The sequence below is a fragment of the Bidens hawaiensis genome, unplaced genomic scaffold, assembly GCF_021521415.1.
Source record: "Bidens hawaiensis isolate Kalapana, Puna unplaced genomic scaffold, B.hawaiensis_p1.1 tig00008515_1, whole genome shotgun sequence".
NCBI classification, from domain to species: Eukaryota; Viridiplantae; Streptophyta; class Magnoliopsida; order Asterales; family Asteraceae; genus Bidens; species Bidens hawaiensis.
This window is the reverse complement of record NW_027491608.1, coordinates 229,133-248,827: the sequence shown is the minus strand read 5'-3', so window position 1 is coordinate 248,827 and position 19,695 is coordinate 229,133. Positions and strand designations below refer to the sequence as shown.

Below are 19,695 nucleotides of genomic sequence, written 5' to 3'. Positions count from 1 at the left end.
AAGTATAGACATGATATGAGATTAGTTTTATAAATTTTAACGGGTTTAGGATCAGTAAATACCCGCCCGATTACATTAACTCATCCGCCTGATTTATTAATATAAAATATGATTTAATAATATAATAAATTGCAATATAGCATGTTGAATATGGAGAAAAGTTCTAACTACATAATAGTATAATAATACTATAAACGGATATTCATAATACATACAGATATATCACTCACCCGATAAGTATTGTGTCCCTATAGGCTATAGGTATGGGACTAGGTAAGGAACACAATTTATGAAGTATGGATATTTTACCAATAATAGACTCGACAATTTCCTAAAAGAAACGTTGCTCTTACCATTAAGGTCAGTGGTTTATTTTCATTTATTCTTTTTATCACTAAACATGCTACTAACTTCACTTATATTTTTCTAAGGTTAGCCGTATATTTAAGTTGCTACTGAGTAAAAAATTGCCCTTCAAATGGTTTTAATCCAATATATAAAATGCCATTAAATGGTTAAAAATCCGAGATAACTATAATTATAGTATTTTATATAGTGGTAAATAATTTAATATTAATTTCATATTATATTACTTTAAAGTGTAGTTATGTTACTTATAAGATAGGTTCACGTTCATCAACACACAATTATTATATTGCTTATAAGGCTGAGGGGTGTGGGGCGCTAACCGGGGCGCTAGAGCCCCTTCGCTCGCGCCCCGGGGCGCTAACCTCACACCACCGGGGCGCGAGCAGGGGCGGGAGCAGGGCGCGAGCGCGGAAATCCAGGCAGGCGTGAGGCTGGTCGCGGGAGAAGAGAGATAAAAGGTGTCTTGGAGTTCGAAAAAGAGCCGTTGAGGGGTGTGGAATTAATTAAAAAATATATATTAGCTGGAGCCCCTCCACACCAGGGCCAGGGGCTCCAACACCCCCCTTATCCAGTTTCTCTCTCTGCCACACGTCATAATATTATTGGCTGGAGCCCCCACACCCCTTAGCCTAAGATAGGTTCTCGTTCATACACACACAATAAGATATTTTTTTTCATCCCAACATAATCTGAAAAAACAAAAAATTAAAATTCGAAAAGAACGGATTGGAATTTTGATCCCTTTTGATGAGTCACCATAAAAACGTGTTTCGAAATTCATATCTATTTCTTTTTATGAATGAGTAAAATAGTCCTAAATTTACCCGTCTATTTAGTGTTGGATTTGTATCATCAACCTTCAAAATGAGTAAGCACCTTTTTTACATATCCGGGTACCATTATATCAAATGCCCATCGAATTATCTAACATTTCAACCAAATCATTTGAAGTCTAATTATTTATACCAATTTTGTATTTTATATGCATGTATGTTTTATTTTATATACTATATTTATTTTAATTGTAATTCACTTTTGGTTTATTCGAATCAACAATAGTTTGAATCAGTTTGTCGAATCAAGTCCCAGTTCACTTTCAAAAAATCAAAATAAGTTGTAACCGATTCGATAAACACCCATACACAAGTCTTGAGGTACATATCCATACCGTTCTAAAAACTAAGCGTAACCCACTTTAAAAACCGATTCAGATGAAACTAGTTTATAACTAGACCCAACCGATTACTGGATTTGTACCGTTCTATATACTCATTTTATTAAAAACAGGTTTCAAACCGATCAGTTTGGACAAAAACCAGTCTCAGCTTTCATTGACCAATACCGAACCCACTTAAAAAAATCGATTTTGTACACCTCTACCACAACACTACCTAAATTCTATAATAAAGCAAACATAACAATAACATAAAGTAATCCTAATCCAACATCTATGGTTTAAATTGTTTTATTCCATTGTCATTGGCATTTGATAAAATGTTGGATTCTATTCTCCATTTACTAAACCCTTAATCATTGAGAGTAATACCTACCCCCCACCTACAAAAGCAAGTATCCCTACATCCTCTGTTCATCCCCATATCCTCTGTCTTTTATTATCACTCCACCTTCACTTCATTCATTCATTGCCATTTTAATTTTCAGTCCAAGAAAAAAACAAAATTACATTAGAAAATAAAAAAGTTGTTAAGAGCTGCTATTACAATCAGTCTGAAAATGCCTTTCAGATACTTCTTCATGTTTCCTAACAAATCGAAGCTTCTAGATGCAGAGTGGGAGAAAGAGAGAGAGATAATCAGTTACATCTTCTTTTAACTAATTTTCAAATCCAAGGAATATTATTATTATTATTGAAGTTCATCTCGTTCTATGCTGGTAATTTTTTTTTCCAGTTTATATGAGATCGGTACAGTACTGGTATTAAATTGAAACCGTGTATCTGTTACTGTGCATTGTACCGATTTTTTCAGTTCTTTACTAGTCGGTACCGGTACTCTTGAAAATACTTGAAAGTACATAAACTGTATGGTACTGATAAAACATTATAAACAAGTACCGGTACACTGTACTGATTGTGTTCAGTCGGTACCGGTATCTAGCATAAAGTGTTCTTATCCATACTGATTTAATGATGAGATTGGTACATTACCGGTACTGTAGTAAAACATATACCGAACACTGTACCGTTTTTTTTGTTTCGTTACTCATCATTACCGGTAATAATGAAAATACTTAAAAAATACCGAAATTGTATGGTACCAATACCGAAACATGAGAAAAATTGGTATAGGTTGTCATTTCTCATGTTTCGGTATTGGTACCATAAAAATTCGGTACCTTTTTTGTATTTTGTTCGGTATTGGTATTCGGCATAAAATGTTTATCTCTATACTGATTTGGAAATGAACATATACCGAATACCGTCCTGATTTTCTCGGTTTGTTACTGTTCGGTACTGGTATCATTGAAAATACCAAAACCATATGGTACCGATACAAAAAACATGAAAAATAATGAGCGGTATGATACCGGTATTCGTTATAAAATGTTCATCTAATTGATTTGCATATGAATCAATGAATAAGCATATTATTTTTGTTAACAGATGTCTACAACCGTAATTAGCGATGCGATGGTGATGCCGGCAACCGAATCGCAACCCGCAGCAACAAAACTAATATCCGAGACGACGGAAGTAAAATTAGTGAAGTGCGAGTGCTGCGGATTGACGGAAGATTGCACACCGGAGTACATACAAAGGATTCGTGAACAGTATCAAGGTAAATGGATATGTGGACTATGCAGTGAGGCGGTTAAAGATGAGATTGTAAGGAGTAACCGACTGATCACCACCGACGAAGCGATGGCTCGCCACGTGTCGTTCTGTCGGTCGCCGATCTCTTCGAATCCATTGGTTCATCTTATTGCGGCAATGAGACAGATTCTCCGTCGGAGTTTGGATTTGCCGAGGTCGGTGCCGTGTAGTCCGGTTACGAAGGTTGGAGAGGGTTCCGCGCTTGCGAGATCGGAGAGTTGTATTCCGGATATTACGTTTGTCGTTGATTCGTGTTCGTGTCGGGAATCGGAAGACGACGATGAACGATCAAAGGATGCGGATACGGATGCAGATGCAGTTACTTCAGAACCAGAAAAATGTTGAGAACTACGAGAACCGTATAATACAGTTGTACATAATGCACTAGAAATAATAAAGGTCATGGGAGAGATAAATCGTGGCGTTCATGTAACCGTCTTACGTAACCCTACCAAAACACCAAGTATAAATGTATTATGCGATTATCGTTTTTCAAGGATATTGATGAAATGCATTCATGATTCAACGCCTCGCGGTATGAAAATATACTTTTTGGTACAACTGCGTAACATATTACACGACATATATAAATAATTACGCAACATATATATGTTTTTAGATTAGCAACTCATATACCCATCTAATTTACTTTTAGTTCTATTCTATAACGGGACTCAAATATGGTGAGGGCAATGGGGGAGATAAATTGTGACGATTATGTTATCGTCTAATGTATAACTATCAAAGCATCAAGTACAAATGTATTATACGCTTTTCGTAGTTCTCAACGATATTAAGAAGATGCATTCATGATTCAACGCCTTACGGAATGAAAAATATTCATTTTTGTTTGAAATATAATAATGTGATGTTAATATCAACATCAAAGTTAAATGCATGTTCATGGTTATTATGATTAGCAAATATGTAAATGACAAGTTATTAATATCTATGGAACAAGATTTCTAAACCACACGTAATGTATGTTGTATAATGGCATAAAGGTGATAATATTATGATGATGTATTTATATGTAACAGATTATAGTGAAACTTTAGTTATAAAAACTAGTTTTACATAGAGAGTTATATCATATGATACATTTATGGCCACTTATTGAATATCATGAGAGTTATAATGAAAGTTAGAAAGAGAATGAGTGGAACATGCAATTATATTTCTATTTTCTGATTGCAATTGAAGTTATAAAAATGAATAAAGATTTATGAGGTTATCTAGTTTTCTAAGTAAAATTGTTTTAACTTTAAGTGTGATATACTTTATTACTTTACTCATTGTTTTTACTTTATTGTATAAGCTTTTAAAACTTTGCCATTTAATGATATAACTATAAGACTGGGCTTCATAAATTCTGGACGCTTTTGTTTGACACAAAAATGAGTTTTAAGTAGGAGTACTTGGTAAATATAATGAGATTTAGAAATGTAAGAGAAAATTAACGTACAAATGAAATTAACATGTTAAATGCGAGAATCAAGTAGAGTAATTATGTAATTAATGTAATTACATAATTACTCTATTTGTATATATAATTACCATACCTGATTTTTGCATTTAACACGTTAATTTCATTTGTATTTGATCCAAAACTTAGAAATATAATAGTAGATAATTATTAGCCGGCTTATATAATATTTAAAATAACTATACGGCAAGAAACAATAAATGGTAATGGTACCTTTCAAATGATGTTATCTCATGTTTCAAATCTTTAAACCGTTACATAGCCTTATTGTATAAAATTCACTTAGCCATCCTAACTGTACATCCTAAACGAAACTTGAGAAGTCAAGAATCATGTCATCTTTCATCTTTGTGCTTGCGAAATTAACAGATACATAGATTTAATATTTATTCTTCATTGTCATATCACATGATTGATCAGCATGCCGACCCCTACCTTGGAAAGACGGTCCCCTCACTTCTACACGTCGTCACCTTGCTTGCCGCACAATCTATGGACATCCGTAAACTCTCCATTGAAGTCTTGAAGATGTTCTAACTTCTAACAAGTATCTTGATTAAGATTTAAAACCTAATAGGACAAGATGTCCTTTTGTGAGTCCCATGGTCTCTCTTAATATGAATATCAACAAAAACTATTCCTTTTCATACTTATAATAATACCATAATATTAAAAGTATCTCTCATCATTTTAATGGTGGCATAACTATTTGGCATACGTCCAAAGACAATAATAGGGACTTCAAATGGAAAGTTGGAAAATGGTTGTGTTTATAGATGGATATATATTTGTTTGTATACATGTACAAGAAAACCAAATCACATGGCACCACCTACAAAAACAGATTCATATTTATTTTAATGCTTACATGATACATATTATATATTTTATTTATTTTAAATGGCAAATTTATTAAAACCAACTAAACCGAGCCCCTACTACCGAGAAGCTAGCAGGGCCTGGAAAACAACCAGAACAACGTCATATTACAAAGTTAAACTAATCCAACTAGACCAATCTAAATCCAAACTCTTCGCTTTATTTTTTATCCACATAAAACTTAAACACCTTTATTTCACCAAGAATAGTTTCGATCTTCATTGGCTCGTTCTTGAATATGAGTTTGTTCTGAACTCTCCAAATGCTCCTTATCGCCACCATCATTATCTAAATCCAAACATATGATTTTAATTTTTTTTTGTTTTTATAAACAATATATTCTTTAGAAATGATTGGAAAACATACAAGTAGGTAGGATGGTGCATGATTAGAGTCCAGATTTTACTAGATTAGGTAAACGACCACACAAATAATTGAGGTTTATATTCTAGATACATGTCTTAATATCTTATTATATCCTCCATGTGACATGTAGGTTGACAGTCCAACCTCAATGTTCACACTATAGGTTTTAATTTTAAAGTGATAACATTCATCATTATTTATGTTTGTATAATCAAATCGTTACTAACAATAAAGAAAATGTGTAATTGATTGGCTTGGTTAATTTTAGTTTTTGTCTATTGACTAAATATACAAAATGATTCGGCTATTGGTCGGTAAATCAATCGAATGCCTGGTGTCCTTTTCGGGCTTGTCACTGCCTTGTTCTACTTTGGGCCTTGGTTTTAGTTAATATCTTCCGGCATCTATAGACAAGACGTGTGTATAAAATCGAAAAACGATCTGAAATCGGTAAAACGCAACCAAAATAACTGAAACGACAAAAAAGCCTACGGTTTGGCTATACGTTTTCATATAAACCAAATCGGACCGAACTTATCGATTTTTATTTTTTATTTAAATTTTAAGTTCTTTATAATAATATAATATATAGTTTAGCCCAAATGTTATAATAATCAATCAATTATTAAGTAACAAAAACAATTAGGCCTAAATTCATTATTTGTTGGGCAAATTTTATTTTTTCGGCCCAACATTTTCAAGCCCCAATGATTAAACCGAAAAAAATCGTAACCAAACTGAATATTTTCAACCCCCCCCCCCCCCCCCCAAAAATCACATATACAAACAAGAGCATAACATATCGGTTTTGTTCGGTCATGTAACAAAAGTTATATTCAGGTTGGTTTATTTAATCAATTAGTTTGGTCACGATTCAGTTATTCGGATTTTTCTAACGTATATGAGTCTGGAAGGTTATGTATTGAAAGCATTTTTTTATGTATTATCTGAAAGTTATTTTAATACAAGCTAATAAGTATTTCAAGCTTGGAATCATATTTGGTTGTTAGTTGGTTGACATGATGTACATGATCACATTAGGCCAAATGTCCATTCATTGTGATTCATTGTTCAATCTACATATCTCCTAGTTGGTTGACATGATGTACATGATCACATTAGGCCAAATGTCCATTCATTGTGATTCATTGTTCAATCTACATCTCCTAGTTGGCATACTATTACCGACTCAACTACTATTAAATTCACAACAGTCAATTTCAATCCGTTAGGTTATTGATCTCACCACAGTTATTATAAAAAAGAAGATTGTACCTAAAAGTGTAAAAAGTAAATTATTCTGGCGTGTTAACGTATATGTGTTTTTTTTACAATAGTGCATCTACACGTGTTTTTACAATATTATGTTTTATATGAACAATTACGTAACATACTACACAACATATATAAATAATTACGCAACGTATATATTTTCTTATAATAGCAATTCACATACCCATCTAATTTACTCCTAGTTCTATTCCACAAAGGGACTCAAATATGGTAAGGGCATCATTTAACACACCGAGATATCATTGGGCTAAATGTCATTTGGTAAGTACGCAACATATGTTTATAAATTCGCAACTTTTGTTTCTTGTTATGCACAATACATCACCATATTTATAATTTGATTTTATTAATATACACCAATATGATGTTCAAATTCCAGAGAACAAAATGTTCGCTATATTATTTAGAATAAACTATGATTAGGTGATTACTACCAAGAGGAAACGACTCCTAATTACACTACCGCAAAAAGGGTGTCTACTAATGACAAAATGTTGTGTCGGGTAGGCGTTGACACGTCCAACAACATAGCGTAAGATAAGTTGCTCAACGACAACACAGCGTAAGTGTGTCAAGGGGAAGGACAAGAGGGGACCAGGAATGGCTAAGATAGAATACGGGAACCGAAGGCAGAGTCACCAACCAACTTCAATTCGAATGCATAGAAGTAAATATAATATACACAAAATCCTATGACAAGCTAAACTTTGTCTCAAATGATGAAAGCATGAAGCTACTAGGCCCATACTCAAAGTGACAAAGGAGCTAACATGGAACAAAGTTGCAAGGGAAGACACCAAGTTGATCAATGGAATGGTCCAAAGGCGTAAAGGGCAAAGATCGGAGACTGAGAATGCACATTGGACTCTTCCATTGTGCCGATGGATGGCAATGGCTAGTTGGCTACAGGTTCGCACTAGGGATAGACTTAAGGCACAAGGTTCAGTTTCAACAGTGGAAGCCTAAGAAAAGGCGATCACGTCACAAAAGTATATCACAGGACACCAAAGTCCTCCTTGAAAGGAGCAAGGGAACAAAACTTGGTGATTTAACACAAGTCACCGCATAAGTGCCAAGTACGGAGCCACAGGGGTCTTGACCGCAGATTCTAAAACAAGTACCTACCTTGGCCAGGCTGTGGAACGTATACATGTACCATAAAGGAAACACCACAAGGACATCGATAGTTTAGATGGTGAGAATGTCATGACCAGCTTAAAATTTAAGCCAAAGTGTCGGCATTTCAAAATTTCTAGAGCGTTCTTAAGGATTCAAGATCGCATGGCTCTACTTAGATCTTTCCATAGATTAGTCAATATACTCCCATGGATAAGTCTATATGTTGCTAGTAAATATCATGGGCATATGTATAGAATAGTGTAGAAAACACATTTTGCATCATGAATCAAATTATTATGCAATCAGACATCAGTAAATGCTCTAATCAACTGAAACCAAAATCCCTTTATTTAATCAGTTCATAATGTAGCACGATTACAAGCAGTTAAATGTCAAAACCAACCTATCATGAATCATTTGCTTGCCGTACCATTTATTAAAGATGAGGCTAATCCACTAGCCGAAGTTGATCCCTTGTGCAAGCGGTAGTTCGCTCCCATAGTTTATGGTACTGATAATCAACATACAAACATTATATTAATCAGATGATGTAAGTATGCCAATTATACATTTACAAACATGTTCAGTCAAAAGTTGTATGTTTATTAAAAAAAAAACTTTAGATTCTTGTTGAAATAATATTTTGTGCCTCGTTATTTTTTGAAAAACTTATTATTCAAAAACTTGGTTACTATTACATAACGAATGAAGAAATTAAGGATAGTGAAACATACCAAGTTGATCGTCTCATATATTGTTTCCAAGAGTCACTTCCTGCTTCACGACCACCGCCGGTACCCTTTTCACCACCAAAAGCACCACCAATTTCAGCACCATTTGTCGGTATATTAACATTAACAATACCACAATCACTTCCTTTAGGCCTGCCATAAAATTAAACATATGTTTAGATCCAAAAATATATTTGCTACTTATCAAATGTCACTCACCCGATCCATTTAAAGATAACCTCAGGTGAGCGGGTGAATATCGAACTAGACAACCCTTGAGGTACCGAGTTGTTTATTTCCACAGCTTCTTCAAAACTCTGTACGACAAATAATAATGCATTTATAGATATACATATAGTATACAAGAATTTGCTCTAAAAGTCAAAACTGACCTTGAATTTTAAGACATATAGAACAGGACCAAAGAGTTCTTCCTTCACAACATTAGCACTCGCTGAAATTTCAACTATCGTTGGTTGGACAAAGTTTCCTTCAGATTCTATAACTGAACCACCTGTGAGTATTTTTCCTCCCTAAAACATGTCAGTTATTGTAGAAAAATATTAACGCAAATTTAATTTCGTTATGAAAACCATCGTTACGCAAACTAAAATAAGTTAAATAACCATACCTGGGATTTAAGAACTTTAATTCCATTCTCAAAATTCTCCCTTGATGCTTTTGTGTGCAAAGGTCCAAGCAATGTACCTTTCTCCAACGGATCTCCAATTTTGACTTGTTTATATGCTTCCAGTAATTGGTCAACAACCGAGTCATAAACCTTTTCATGAACAAGCTGAAAATAATGAACGGATTATTAGTGTTAGGAAACACCATTTCTGTTAAAAAAAGATTGAGATTGATAATAAAAAGTTACCAGTCTACGACATGTTGTGCAGCGTTGGCCAGCTGTACCGACAGCAGCAAACAAGACGGAACGAACCGCAAGTTTAATGTCGGCATCGTCCATGACTATTAAAGCATTGTTACCGCTTAACTCAAGAAGGCATTTACCAAACCGTTCACTCACTGTTTGTTGAACCATGAGACCAACCTGAATGAGCCATGTGTAATAATAATGTTGTAAGTTAAACATCAAAACTTATGTATAAGAATTGGTATTTATATTTACATAGAGCCAATGTAGCAGAAAAAACGTGGTAATTAACTTTTTGAAAGATTCGGTGGGAAGTTCGTTTATGTTCGTATGTTTAATAACGAACAAAATAAAGAACTTTTATTGTTCATTTAGTAAAATGAACGAACATGAACACGTTTTTCGTTCGTTTATTTATGTTTGTTTGTCATCTTTCGTCTACGTTCATTTATGTCCATTAGTTTGCGTTTGTTTAAGTTCATTTGGTTGCATATTCATCAATTTCTAGGGCCATTACAATTTAGCCTAGTTTTACAATTGTCCATTATAGTTTAGTCTTTTCATAGAATGTTAGGCCCAGCATATATACATACATATTAACTATTTAATCCATCTTCACTAGTTATGTTTGTTCGTGAAACATTCGATACTATTAACGAACAAACATAAAAACACTAATACACTCATTTTCTTAACAACTGAACACGAACAACAAAATCTCATTTGTTTAATCATTCGCTTGCAAGCCTAAAATAAAGAGTGGGTGAAGAAAGTACCTTTGAACTTCCAGTGAAGGAAACCAAAGGTATGCGTGTATCTTTTGCTATCGCTTGACCAATTTCAGCACCTCCACAAAATGAGGTGAAAATAGCAGCTGGTAAATTGTTCTTTTTTAACACTTCTCCAATTAATTTGGTCGTTGCAATTGTTATTAAAGGTGTAGTTGGAGCGCCTTTCCTGCAAATATGTCATAATAATAAAATAAACAATCCAAAATGTTCTTTTTAAAGACAAAATTATTATTTCGCACCAAAGAAAGTTTATGGTGAAGACCTACCAAACAACACAATTTCCACAGACTAAAGCAATGCATGCATTCCATCCTACACAGCAGCAATTGAATAATTAATAAGAATAAAGGTATAGCTCAGTTGATAGTCTTGTTTTAAACTGATTTATACGTTTAGCTTGAAATGTATTCATTGATGTATTAATAAGTGCTATAATGCTCACCAAGAACAGCACAGGGAAAATTGAAGGCCGTAATGACACCAACTATTCCAAGAGGATTCCACATCTGCATATGGTTGGCAATATACAAGTGTAAGTAAATAAATAATGCATAAGCGTATGTTAAATAAAAATAATTAGACGCACCTCGAGCATCATATGATTTGGACCTGTGAAAATCAACCAGAATTATCAAACAGGAATTTGTAAATGAGACAAGATAGTTCATGAGGATGTAACGTAAAATATTTCACATGAAAAAAGAATAAATAACATCTCAAATTAAAAATATTGAATCGACTCGCTTATAGGAAATTTCCACCACTAGAAACAATATTGTCCACCTTTACCATCAAATATAAAAGAGAGGTATTTATCTTTCTTTTATTTCTGAAAGTTTGAAAGGACTAAAAAAACTAGAAAAATGTCTTACGTTCAGAGGGTATGACTGATCCATTTAATTGCCGGCTTAAACCCACTGCAAAGTCACACATATCAATAACTTCCTGCCATTTGAAAACAACTTCATAATTAGCTTTTGTAAGTTAAGGTTTGAAGTTTGAACAGTTCACAAAATGAACCACAGAAGATATACGAAGTGCATATATGCAGGAAAATTAAGAAATCAAAGTTTAAACTGATGAAAGTTAGAACAACGCAAAAATACATACTTGAACTTCCCCTATTCCTTCTGGAAGAATCTTTCCCATCTCGAATGATAAAAGCCTACCAAGGTAGTCAAGCTTGTCTCTCAATGCATCACCAATCTGTCTAACAATCTCACCTCGCTTTGGTGCAGGAAGCTGAAAAAAAAATAAAAAAATTTAACAGTTACACAACTTTAACAGTAAGCTGAACTTTGCCAACTTTAGAATCACAACTTATAAAATAAAGCAATGTCAAAGAAAGACATCAACAAGATAGAAGCTGTTTCATTACCTGCTTCCATATCTTTGACACTTCAAAACAAGCCTGCATGCCCTCCTCATAATCTTGAGAAGAAGCTTCTATCACTTCAGCGATGGGCTGGATCAACAGGATAGCAAACAATTACTTCTCTAAAAAACTTGTCATCCAAACACCAATACAATAGTACAATGCTAAGGATCTTGAGAGGCTACATCTGAATTGGTCAGAGGTAGAGTGTGTTTGGTTCACTTATAAGACACCTCTTAATGGGTAAGTTTAAGAAACATGCTGACCAATTCATAGGTTGCCTCTTAATCGGTCAGGCTTCTTAGCGGCTCAACACAATGTTGCCAAACTGAAACAGCCCCTAATTAAAATGAAGTAAATGCAGGCAATCATGAGATATGCAGCACAATGTTCACATTTTAGATATTGCATATCACTGAACTGTCTTCATTTTAGTGGAAAATGAGCTCTATGTTGGACCTTGTGATGCTAAACTTATATTGTTATAATGTTCCAAACAATGTTCAAACTACAGTCAAAATCTGTCAAACTGGTCAAAGTCTTAGCAAAAATCTTTGAAGTATTTGAAAAACTATACTTATTAATCCAATCCGATTAATCAATTTGAAAAACTATATAAAATTTTTTGAAAAACTACATATAGAATTCTAAACAATGTTCAAATTTCAGTCAAAATTGGTCAAAGTCGTTAAAAACTTAAAATAGCCAAAATCTTTAAATTATTCAAAAAACTATACTTATTAATCCAATCCGATTAATAAATTCAAAATATTATAAAAAAAAATTATATAATTTTTCAAAACTACATATAAATTCCAATCCGACTAATACCTATTAGGCTATTATCGCGGTACTCCACCGGACCACCGCCTAGTGAATTCTACAACACTGTTCTCATCATCTCATGAGCAATTAACAATCCTAATTCTAGTTTCAAATTCAATCAGATTAACCAAAACTTACAACAAAATCAAATACAAATTAAACCTAACAATTGACACAATAACAGAAATTAGACTACTCACTACCTTATTATTAGCAGGATTAACCGACGATACAACCGAACCACTTCCTTTCCATACACCGTTCACATAATTCCCGAGATTCCGTGGCTCAATTCCAATCTCCGTCAAAAACTCGTACTCCTTAGCAAAACTCATATCTGCACTGATAGATCAATCACATACACATGAAATCAGTAACTAAAAACAAAATTAAACAAGTAAGGCGTATTAAACTCTAACTATTGATCTGAATTGCAGATCGTGTGACTGTGGTGTGGTGATTGAAGACAGTATTGGTTACCTGTAAGTTGTAACACTTGTTGGAGAGGAGGTAATTTGGGGGAGAAACGGCAATGGTGAAGAGATTGAGATGAGTGTGAGTGTTAATTTATAGCAGAGTATTAATTACTTAATAATTGCTGAGAATGGAAATGAAATGAAAGACGTGTGACTAGAGAAGACTGTGGTACGACAAAATGAAGAGGTGAGTTGGCGAGCAAACCATGGATTGAGATGAATATTATGGGTTTTGTTTTGTGTGAGTTGGATGCATGTCATACATAAATACTAATCACCAGAAATACGGAGTATTAATTTTAGGGAATTAAAATTCCCCTAATAGCAAAGTTTTTCCATAAATAACTATGGTTTTCGAGTAGTTTCAAAATGGTAAAAAAAATGAAAATATTCCCCTGATAGTGAAGTTTTTCCATAAATAACTATGGTTTTCGAGTAATTTTCAAAATGGTAAAAAAATGAAAATATTCCCCTAATAAGCAAAGTCTTTCATAAATAACTATGGTTTTCGAGAAATTTTCAAAACGGTACAAAAATGATAGAATTCCCCTAGTTTTTCTATAAATAACTATAGTTTTCGAGTAATTTTCAAAATGGTAAAAAGAAAAAGAAAAACTTCCCCTAATAGCGAATTTTTTCCATAAATAACTATGGTTTTCGAGTAATTTTCAAAATGGTAAAAAAAATGAAAAAATCCTCTAATAGCGAAGTTTTTCCATAAATAACTATGGTTTTTGAGTAATTTTCAAAATGGTAAAAAAAATGAAAAAATCCCCCTAATGGCTAATAGCGAAGTTTTTCCATAAATAACTATGGTTTTCGAGTAAATTTTCAAAATGGTAAAAAAAAAGACATTGGATCTAACGTAAACTATTTCTGATCTGAAGGATTAATGTTTCATATCAGAAGTCACCATGTAAACTGTTTTTCCGACGGATCAAACTGACTGGGAGTTTTTCCGACGTATTCATGAAGGAGCCGGGTAAAAAAAATAGTCGGGTCCAATGGTTTAATTCATGTTACCGTCGGATCCGACGGATTAATCTTCATCGAATTTCTCTAAATTGAACTCATGGGTTCGTCGCTTTCTTAAGTGGATGTCTCAAAAACAAATGTGATTGGTGGAAAAAAAACACTATGGTTGTGTTCTTCTCGAAAAACCAAGCGGTTTACACTTTTTCGCTTGATTATGTGAAGAAATAAGAAAGATGGAGATAGAAGTTGATTATGAAGGTTTTAGGGCTTGAGTGAAAAAAAAATACGTCGGGCGACGGAAAAACTTTGTTTTTCGTCGGAAGACCATATATCATGACACGAGGCGAGATTTTAGTAGCCAATCTATTATGTCGGATCAATAATGGTTTACGTCGGATTCGACTTTTTTTTTCTTTTTGTTATTTTGATAATTTCTTGAGAACCATTGTTATTTCTGGAAAAACTTGGTCAACAATGGCTATTTGATGAATTTTCCCTTAATTTAAGAACTTATGTTTAAACATCATATATTTATCATTTTCGTTATGCGTGTGTACGAATCGAGAAACACGAACATGGACATTTTTTATACAAAGTTCTGAAGCTTGTGAACGCCCTTGCCCAATGACGGATCCAAAAGTTTTCCTCAGTGCGGGTGAAAAATGAGTTCGTAAAACGAGTCAGAAATAGACCGGGTTTAAAAAGTCGGTTAAGACAACTTAAAACGGCTCAGGGATCGGATTCAAACATGTCAATTAAAATACAATCCCACCCCTAAAATTAAGATATCAGTATATCACATTTAGAATATAAACAGATAAGTTACAATATAAAAGTTCAATAAAGCATGAACAAACGAAGTAAGTTAATAAATAAGAAATAAATAAATATTTAATCTTAATATTTTTTTCTAAAAAAAAAAGAAAGATACAACTTGAAGTAACCGGCTACACCTCATATAATATCTCTTTCTCTACTATGTTGATTTTCACTACTCTACGTCTCTTTGAGAAGTATAATCGTAAAATATAATAATGAAGTATGATCAATGACGGATCTAGGAGTTTTGTTCAGTGGATTCACTGTTCGGTTCGGTTTAACGGTTTCGGGTGGTTAAGGTTTATCACATGATAAAAATACGATACAATAACAAAAAAACAAACATCATGATTAGAGCATTCACATATTATTGAATTATAGATTAAGATGAATTGTTAGTTTGTTACTCTATTAGTAATGTTTAGCAAGCATTTTACTACTAATAATTGTATATGTAGATTAGATATTTATTATACATTTATACTTGCACACCACTTGTACACTAATTAAATATAAAAAAAGAAGAAATAGTGTGCAACTGGGAATCGAACCCAGGTTATTGCATTAGCAAGACGGAATGTTTACCACAAGGCCAAATTTCCACTTTGTAGATGTGTTCACTCATAAAATTTATATGGGTTCGCTCTCATGTTTTATATAAACGTTTTATAGAAAATCCGAAACTCAGTGGGTTCCCATGAACCCGGTCTCATATAGGTAGATCCGCCCATGAGTATGATGCATTAGGTTTCATGTATTATTTATCGAGTATCAACTTAAAGGCGCGTACAACCAAGTAGAATATTTATTGTATTAATTTTATTTGAAAAATAAAAAATATAAATAGGTCATTATCAAGTGCTTAACATGTTTATATGAATTTGAACGTGTCACAAAATTCTGTTTAATTCCAAATCAATTTGTTTAGCTTCATCTAGTTTTGTATCGTGTTAATAGGTTTGTGTCAAATTAATAGGTCTGAAGGAAACAAATACGAAAACTAAAAAAATATTTCTTTAACTAATCGAGCATTATAATAAACAATCGGGGCCTTGTCCAATTTAAGTGAGAAAAACATATATTTTACAATAGTAAGGTTTACTTGAGTCGGAGCCTTGGCCTCAATGGCACTCTACGTGCATCCGCATGTGCTCTCATTGCAATGTGACGACACGACAGACTAACGGTTCTATTTATCTTATTTATATATATATATATATATATATATATATATATATATATAAACCCTATTATTTAAACCCTATTATATATATATATATATATATATATATATATATATATATATATAATAGGGTTTAAATAAGAATGAGTAGTTTCATGAGAAGAGTAAGAACCATTTGACAATTGACATGTAGCATATACTTTAATTTAAATGAAAGGGTAGTCATGTAATATCACATTTACGATTAATTAAAATAAACAACAATTAAAAAAATTTAATTCCTACAATTGAGGGATTGAGCGTGAATCTTGGATTTTATTAACCAAATAAAATCTAGCAGTTATATTTCAATTAATCCATCGAATGACTTCTTTAAAACCCTAACAAACATGATTTCCATGGAAGACGGCGACAACGATAAGTCAATTGATTTTCGGTTGAACTTTAAAACAATACCATTGCTGTGTTTATTATTAACCAACAACGATGTTTTATAATGTTCATGTATTTCCGATCACAGCCCGGTAAACTATGTGTTCTTCAAATAGTGTTTTAGTTCTTGTTAAATATCAAACACAAGTATGCAAACCTTTCACGAATAGTTTATAACTACACACTGATACAATGTTTAAAACTTTGATTGTTTATTAATTTATTAGGTACTTGTAGCTTTTTAAATTAAAAAGCTAAGATATCAGTATATCACATTTAGAATATAAACAGATAAGTTACAAATATAAAAGTTCAATAAAGCATGAACAAACGAAGTAAGTTAATAAATAAGAAATAAATAAATATTTAATCTTAATATTTTTTCCTAAAAAAAAAAGAAAGATACAACTTGAAGTAACCGGCTACACCTCATATAATATCTCTTTCTCTACTATATTGATTTTCACTACTCTACGTCTCTTTGAAAAGTATAATCGTAAAATATAATAATGAAGTATGATCAGTGACGGATCTAGGAATTTTGTTCAGTGGGTTTACTGTTCTGTTCGGTTTAACGGTTTCGGATGGTTAAGGTTTATCACATGATAAAAATACGATACAATAACAAAAAAACAAACATCATGATTAGAGCATTCACATATTATTGAATTATAGATTAAGATGAATTGTTAGTTTGTTACTCTATTAGTAATGTTTAGCAAGTATTTTACTACTAATAATTGTATATGTAGATTAGATATTTATTATATATTAATAGGTAACATATGAACACATTCATGTGGTTATAGGAATGGAACGCATAACCGACTTATAATAACAAAGATCAAATAGCATTATTTGATGTTGCTTCTCTTTTTATTATTTTTATACTACTTTTGCTTTTGATCATCTACATCTAAAGTTTTTTCTAACCCAGGGCCGTCTTTGAGGCATGGCAGGGTAGTCGACGGCCATAGGCCCGACACCCCGCTAGGCCCGAAATTATTATTTTTTTCAAAAAAAATTATATGTATTTTTATCAAAAACATGTGTATAATCAATGTTTCAACACAATTATATAACCACTAGCTTGGTCTAATAATAAATGGGTATGACGTCTAACCAGAAGGTTGTGTGTTCTAATCTTATTTGAGACAATTTTAAACTTATTTTTATAAAAAAAAATTTTACACAACTTAAATCATAATCAAATAAGCAAATTTTTAATTAAATTGTTTAAACCCAACAAAATGTTGCTTTTACTTAAGGCTCAGAAAAAATTCGCCTTTGGCCCAAAAAAATTTTGTCTTTTCGGAGCCGGCATTGTTCTAGTCTAACTAAATCCTCTCAAAAAGTCGCTATAATAATTGAAATGACTCGGTAATCATGATCAAAGAATTAACTCTTTGGCTTTGATGCATGATTTATTAGTTAAAAAAATATGAGTTGCCTTTGTATGCTCTGATATAATGTAAACTTTTGTATAAACGAATAAACTTCTAAAGCTCTTTTGAACACATATGGGTAACTGATTTTAACTAACTTTGTGCTTTTAATGTGACTAGCTTAATGCAAGTGAAGATAAGAGCAGTTTCAATGGTATCATCAATGTCGTCACTGTTTTACCCTTCGTTGACTATGTTGATATGCATATGATCCGACCGAGATAATTGATAGGGTTGAGATGACTGAGTAGAGAAGTTGGCTTGTTCCGGCCGCACCTTTGCTCTAGCTTTTAAGTTAATCTTTCTTTTCACAGTTTAATTGAAAGACATGTGGACTTCATCACAACTTGTCAAAAATGGAAATTTGTCATCTTATTTATCTCAAATCAAAGTATTTATCTCATAAAGTCAATAATAAATATACAAGACAACCAATACAAGAATATGAACTGATACACACATACAAACGAACTTTCAAACAAATTAAGATCATCAACACAAAGATCCCTAACGGGGGCCTAACCCAACAAGAACGAAGACAATAATTACAGAGAAGGAAAAACCTTAAAAATAACGAGAGATTGAATCGTTAGTTAAAACCAATAAGCCATACAATACTCAGCATCAATTATTGCAACACGTAGGTCATACTAGAGGTGTACAAAAAAACCGGTTCTAAACCGAACCGACTCAGGCCCCTCTCTTGTATTTAAACCGTGTCAGGTCATTTCGGATCGGATCTTAATCAATCATGTCATAACTCACACTAAATTAATCGTGTTGACAAGCGAGTTAATAACGGGTTAATATGTTTAGAAAGATGACCGTTTGTTAAAGGCGGAATCAATAACAAACATACGGTTGCAATAAATATTCAGAATACGAAGACACACGAAGGATTCACTCAAAAGTTTTCCATTTATATAACGTTAATCATACAAAAGGATAATCGATTAGGGTTTAGAAGGAATCCTAGGACAGCCGTCACACACAAAATATTCTCTTAATTAATGTGTCGGTCTTATCCCTCTCTGACTCTCGTCCCTTAGCGGCGTGCCCTAATTATTCTATTTATAGGCCTGCCAACCTAGGACAGCTGTCATTCCTTCTAGAAACCCTATCCGATAGTACATATTCAATTTACATATTCAAAAATATACTAAGTGTAAAACAAGTCTTCAGGGTAGGATTTTCATTAAACTTCAGTCTCTGAGTACGCAGTGTACTCGGCCTTCCTTCAGACTTGGTAAACATAGAAGTGTACTCGGAATCAGTTTCCGGGTAGACTTTACTTAATGAATATTTTACCAAGTAAAATATTCACCGAGCAGACTTCAATCTTCTTGGACTTATCAAACTTTGCTCGACAAATCCTTACGAGCAACCCTGTTCTTCTATGGTCCTGTTCGGCTCATTGTCAG

The 19,695-nt window shown here is 33.0% G+C and overlaps 2 protein-coding genes across 3 annotated transcripts; one reads left to right on the top strand and one right to left on the bottom strand.

Moving 5' to 3' along the window:
• The first annotated feature begins 1,514 nt into the window (after positions 1-1,514).
• LOC143529197 (uncharacterized) lies at positions 1,515-3,750 on the top strand. Its single transcript, XM_077025034.1, has 2 exons — positions 1,515-2,262; positions 2,993-3,750. Exons 1-2 carry the CDS (start codon positions 2,257-2,259, stop codon positions 3,545-3,547), a joined length of 561 nt encoding a protein of 186 aa, XP_076881149.1. The 5' UTR covers positions 1,515-2,256; the 3' UTR covers positions 3,548-3,750.
• Positions 3,751-8,592: 4,842 nt separating this feature from the next.
• On the bottom strand, positions 8,593-13,641 carry LOC143529259 (aldehyde dehydrogenase family 7 member B4-like). 2 transcript variants are annotated; one of them, XM_077025084.1, is made up of 15 exons: positions 13,425-13,641; positions 13,148-13,286; positions 12,123-12,209; positions 11,855-11,986; positions 11,617-11,689; positions 11,331-11,353; positions 11,187-11,250; positions 11,011-11,056; positions 10,730-10,910; positions 9,954-10,130; positions 9,708-9,872; positions 9,469-9,609; positions 9,296-9,393; positions 9,080-9,229; positions 8,593-8,856 (listed from the first exon to the last, which is right to left on the bottom strand). In XM_077025084.1, the coding sequence occupies exons 2-15, from the start codon at positions 13,277-13,279 to the stop codon at positions 8,802-8,804; spliced, it is 1,524 nt and encodes a 507-aa protein (XP_076881199.1). In that variant the 5' UTR covers positions 13,280-13,286; positions 13,425-13,641; the 3' UTR covers positions 8,593-8,801. The 2 variants fall into 2 exon arrangements, with proteins under 2 accessions (XP_076881199.1, XP_076881200.1); XM_077025085.1 differs by having other exon boundaries at positions 13,148-13,281.
• Positions 13,642-19,695: the final 6,054 nt, after the last annotated feature.

Excerpts from the sequence above, each read along its gene's own strand:
- LOC143529259 (XM_077025084.1), bottom strand. The coding sequence starts at position 13,279 with ATGAGTTTTGCTAAGGAGTACGAGTTTTTGACGGAGATTGGAATTGAG. Across the intron at positions 11,354-11,616 it reads ATCAGTCATACCCTCTGAAC|GTCCAAATCATATGATGCTC; the intron begins GTAAGACATTTT and ends TGATTTTCACAG. Across the intron at positions 9,230-9,295 it reads GTTATCTTTAAATGGATCGG|GCCTAAAGGAAGTGATTGTG; the intron begins GTGAGTGACATT and ends ATTTTATGGCAG.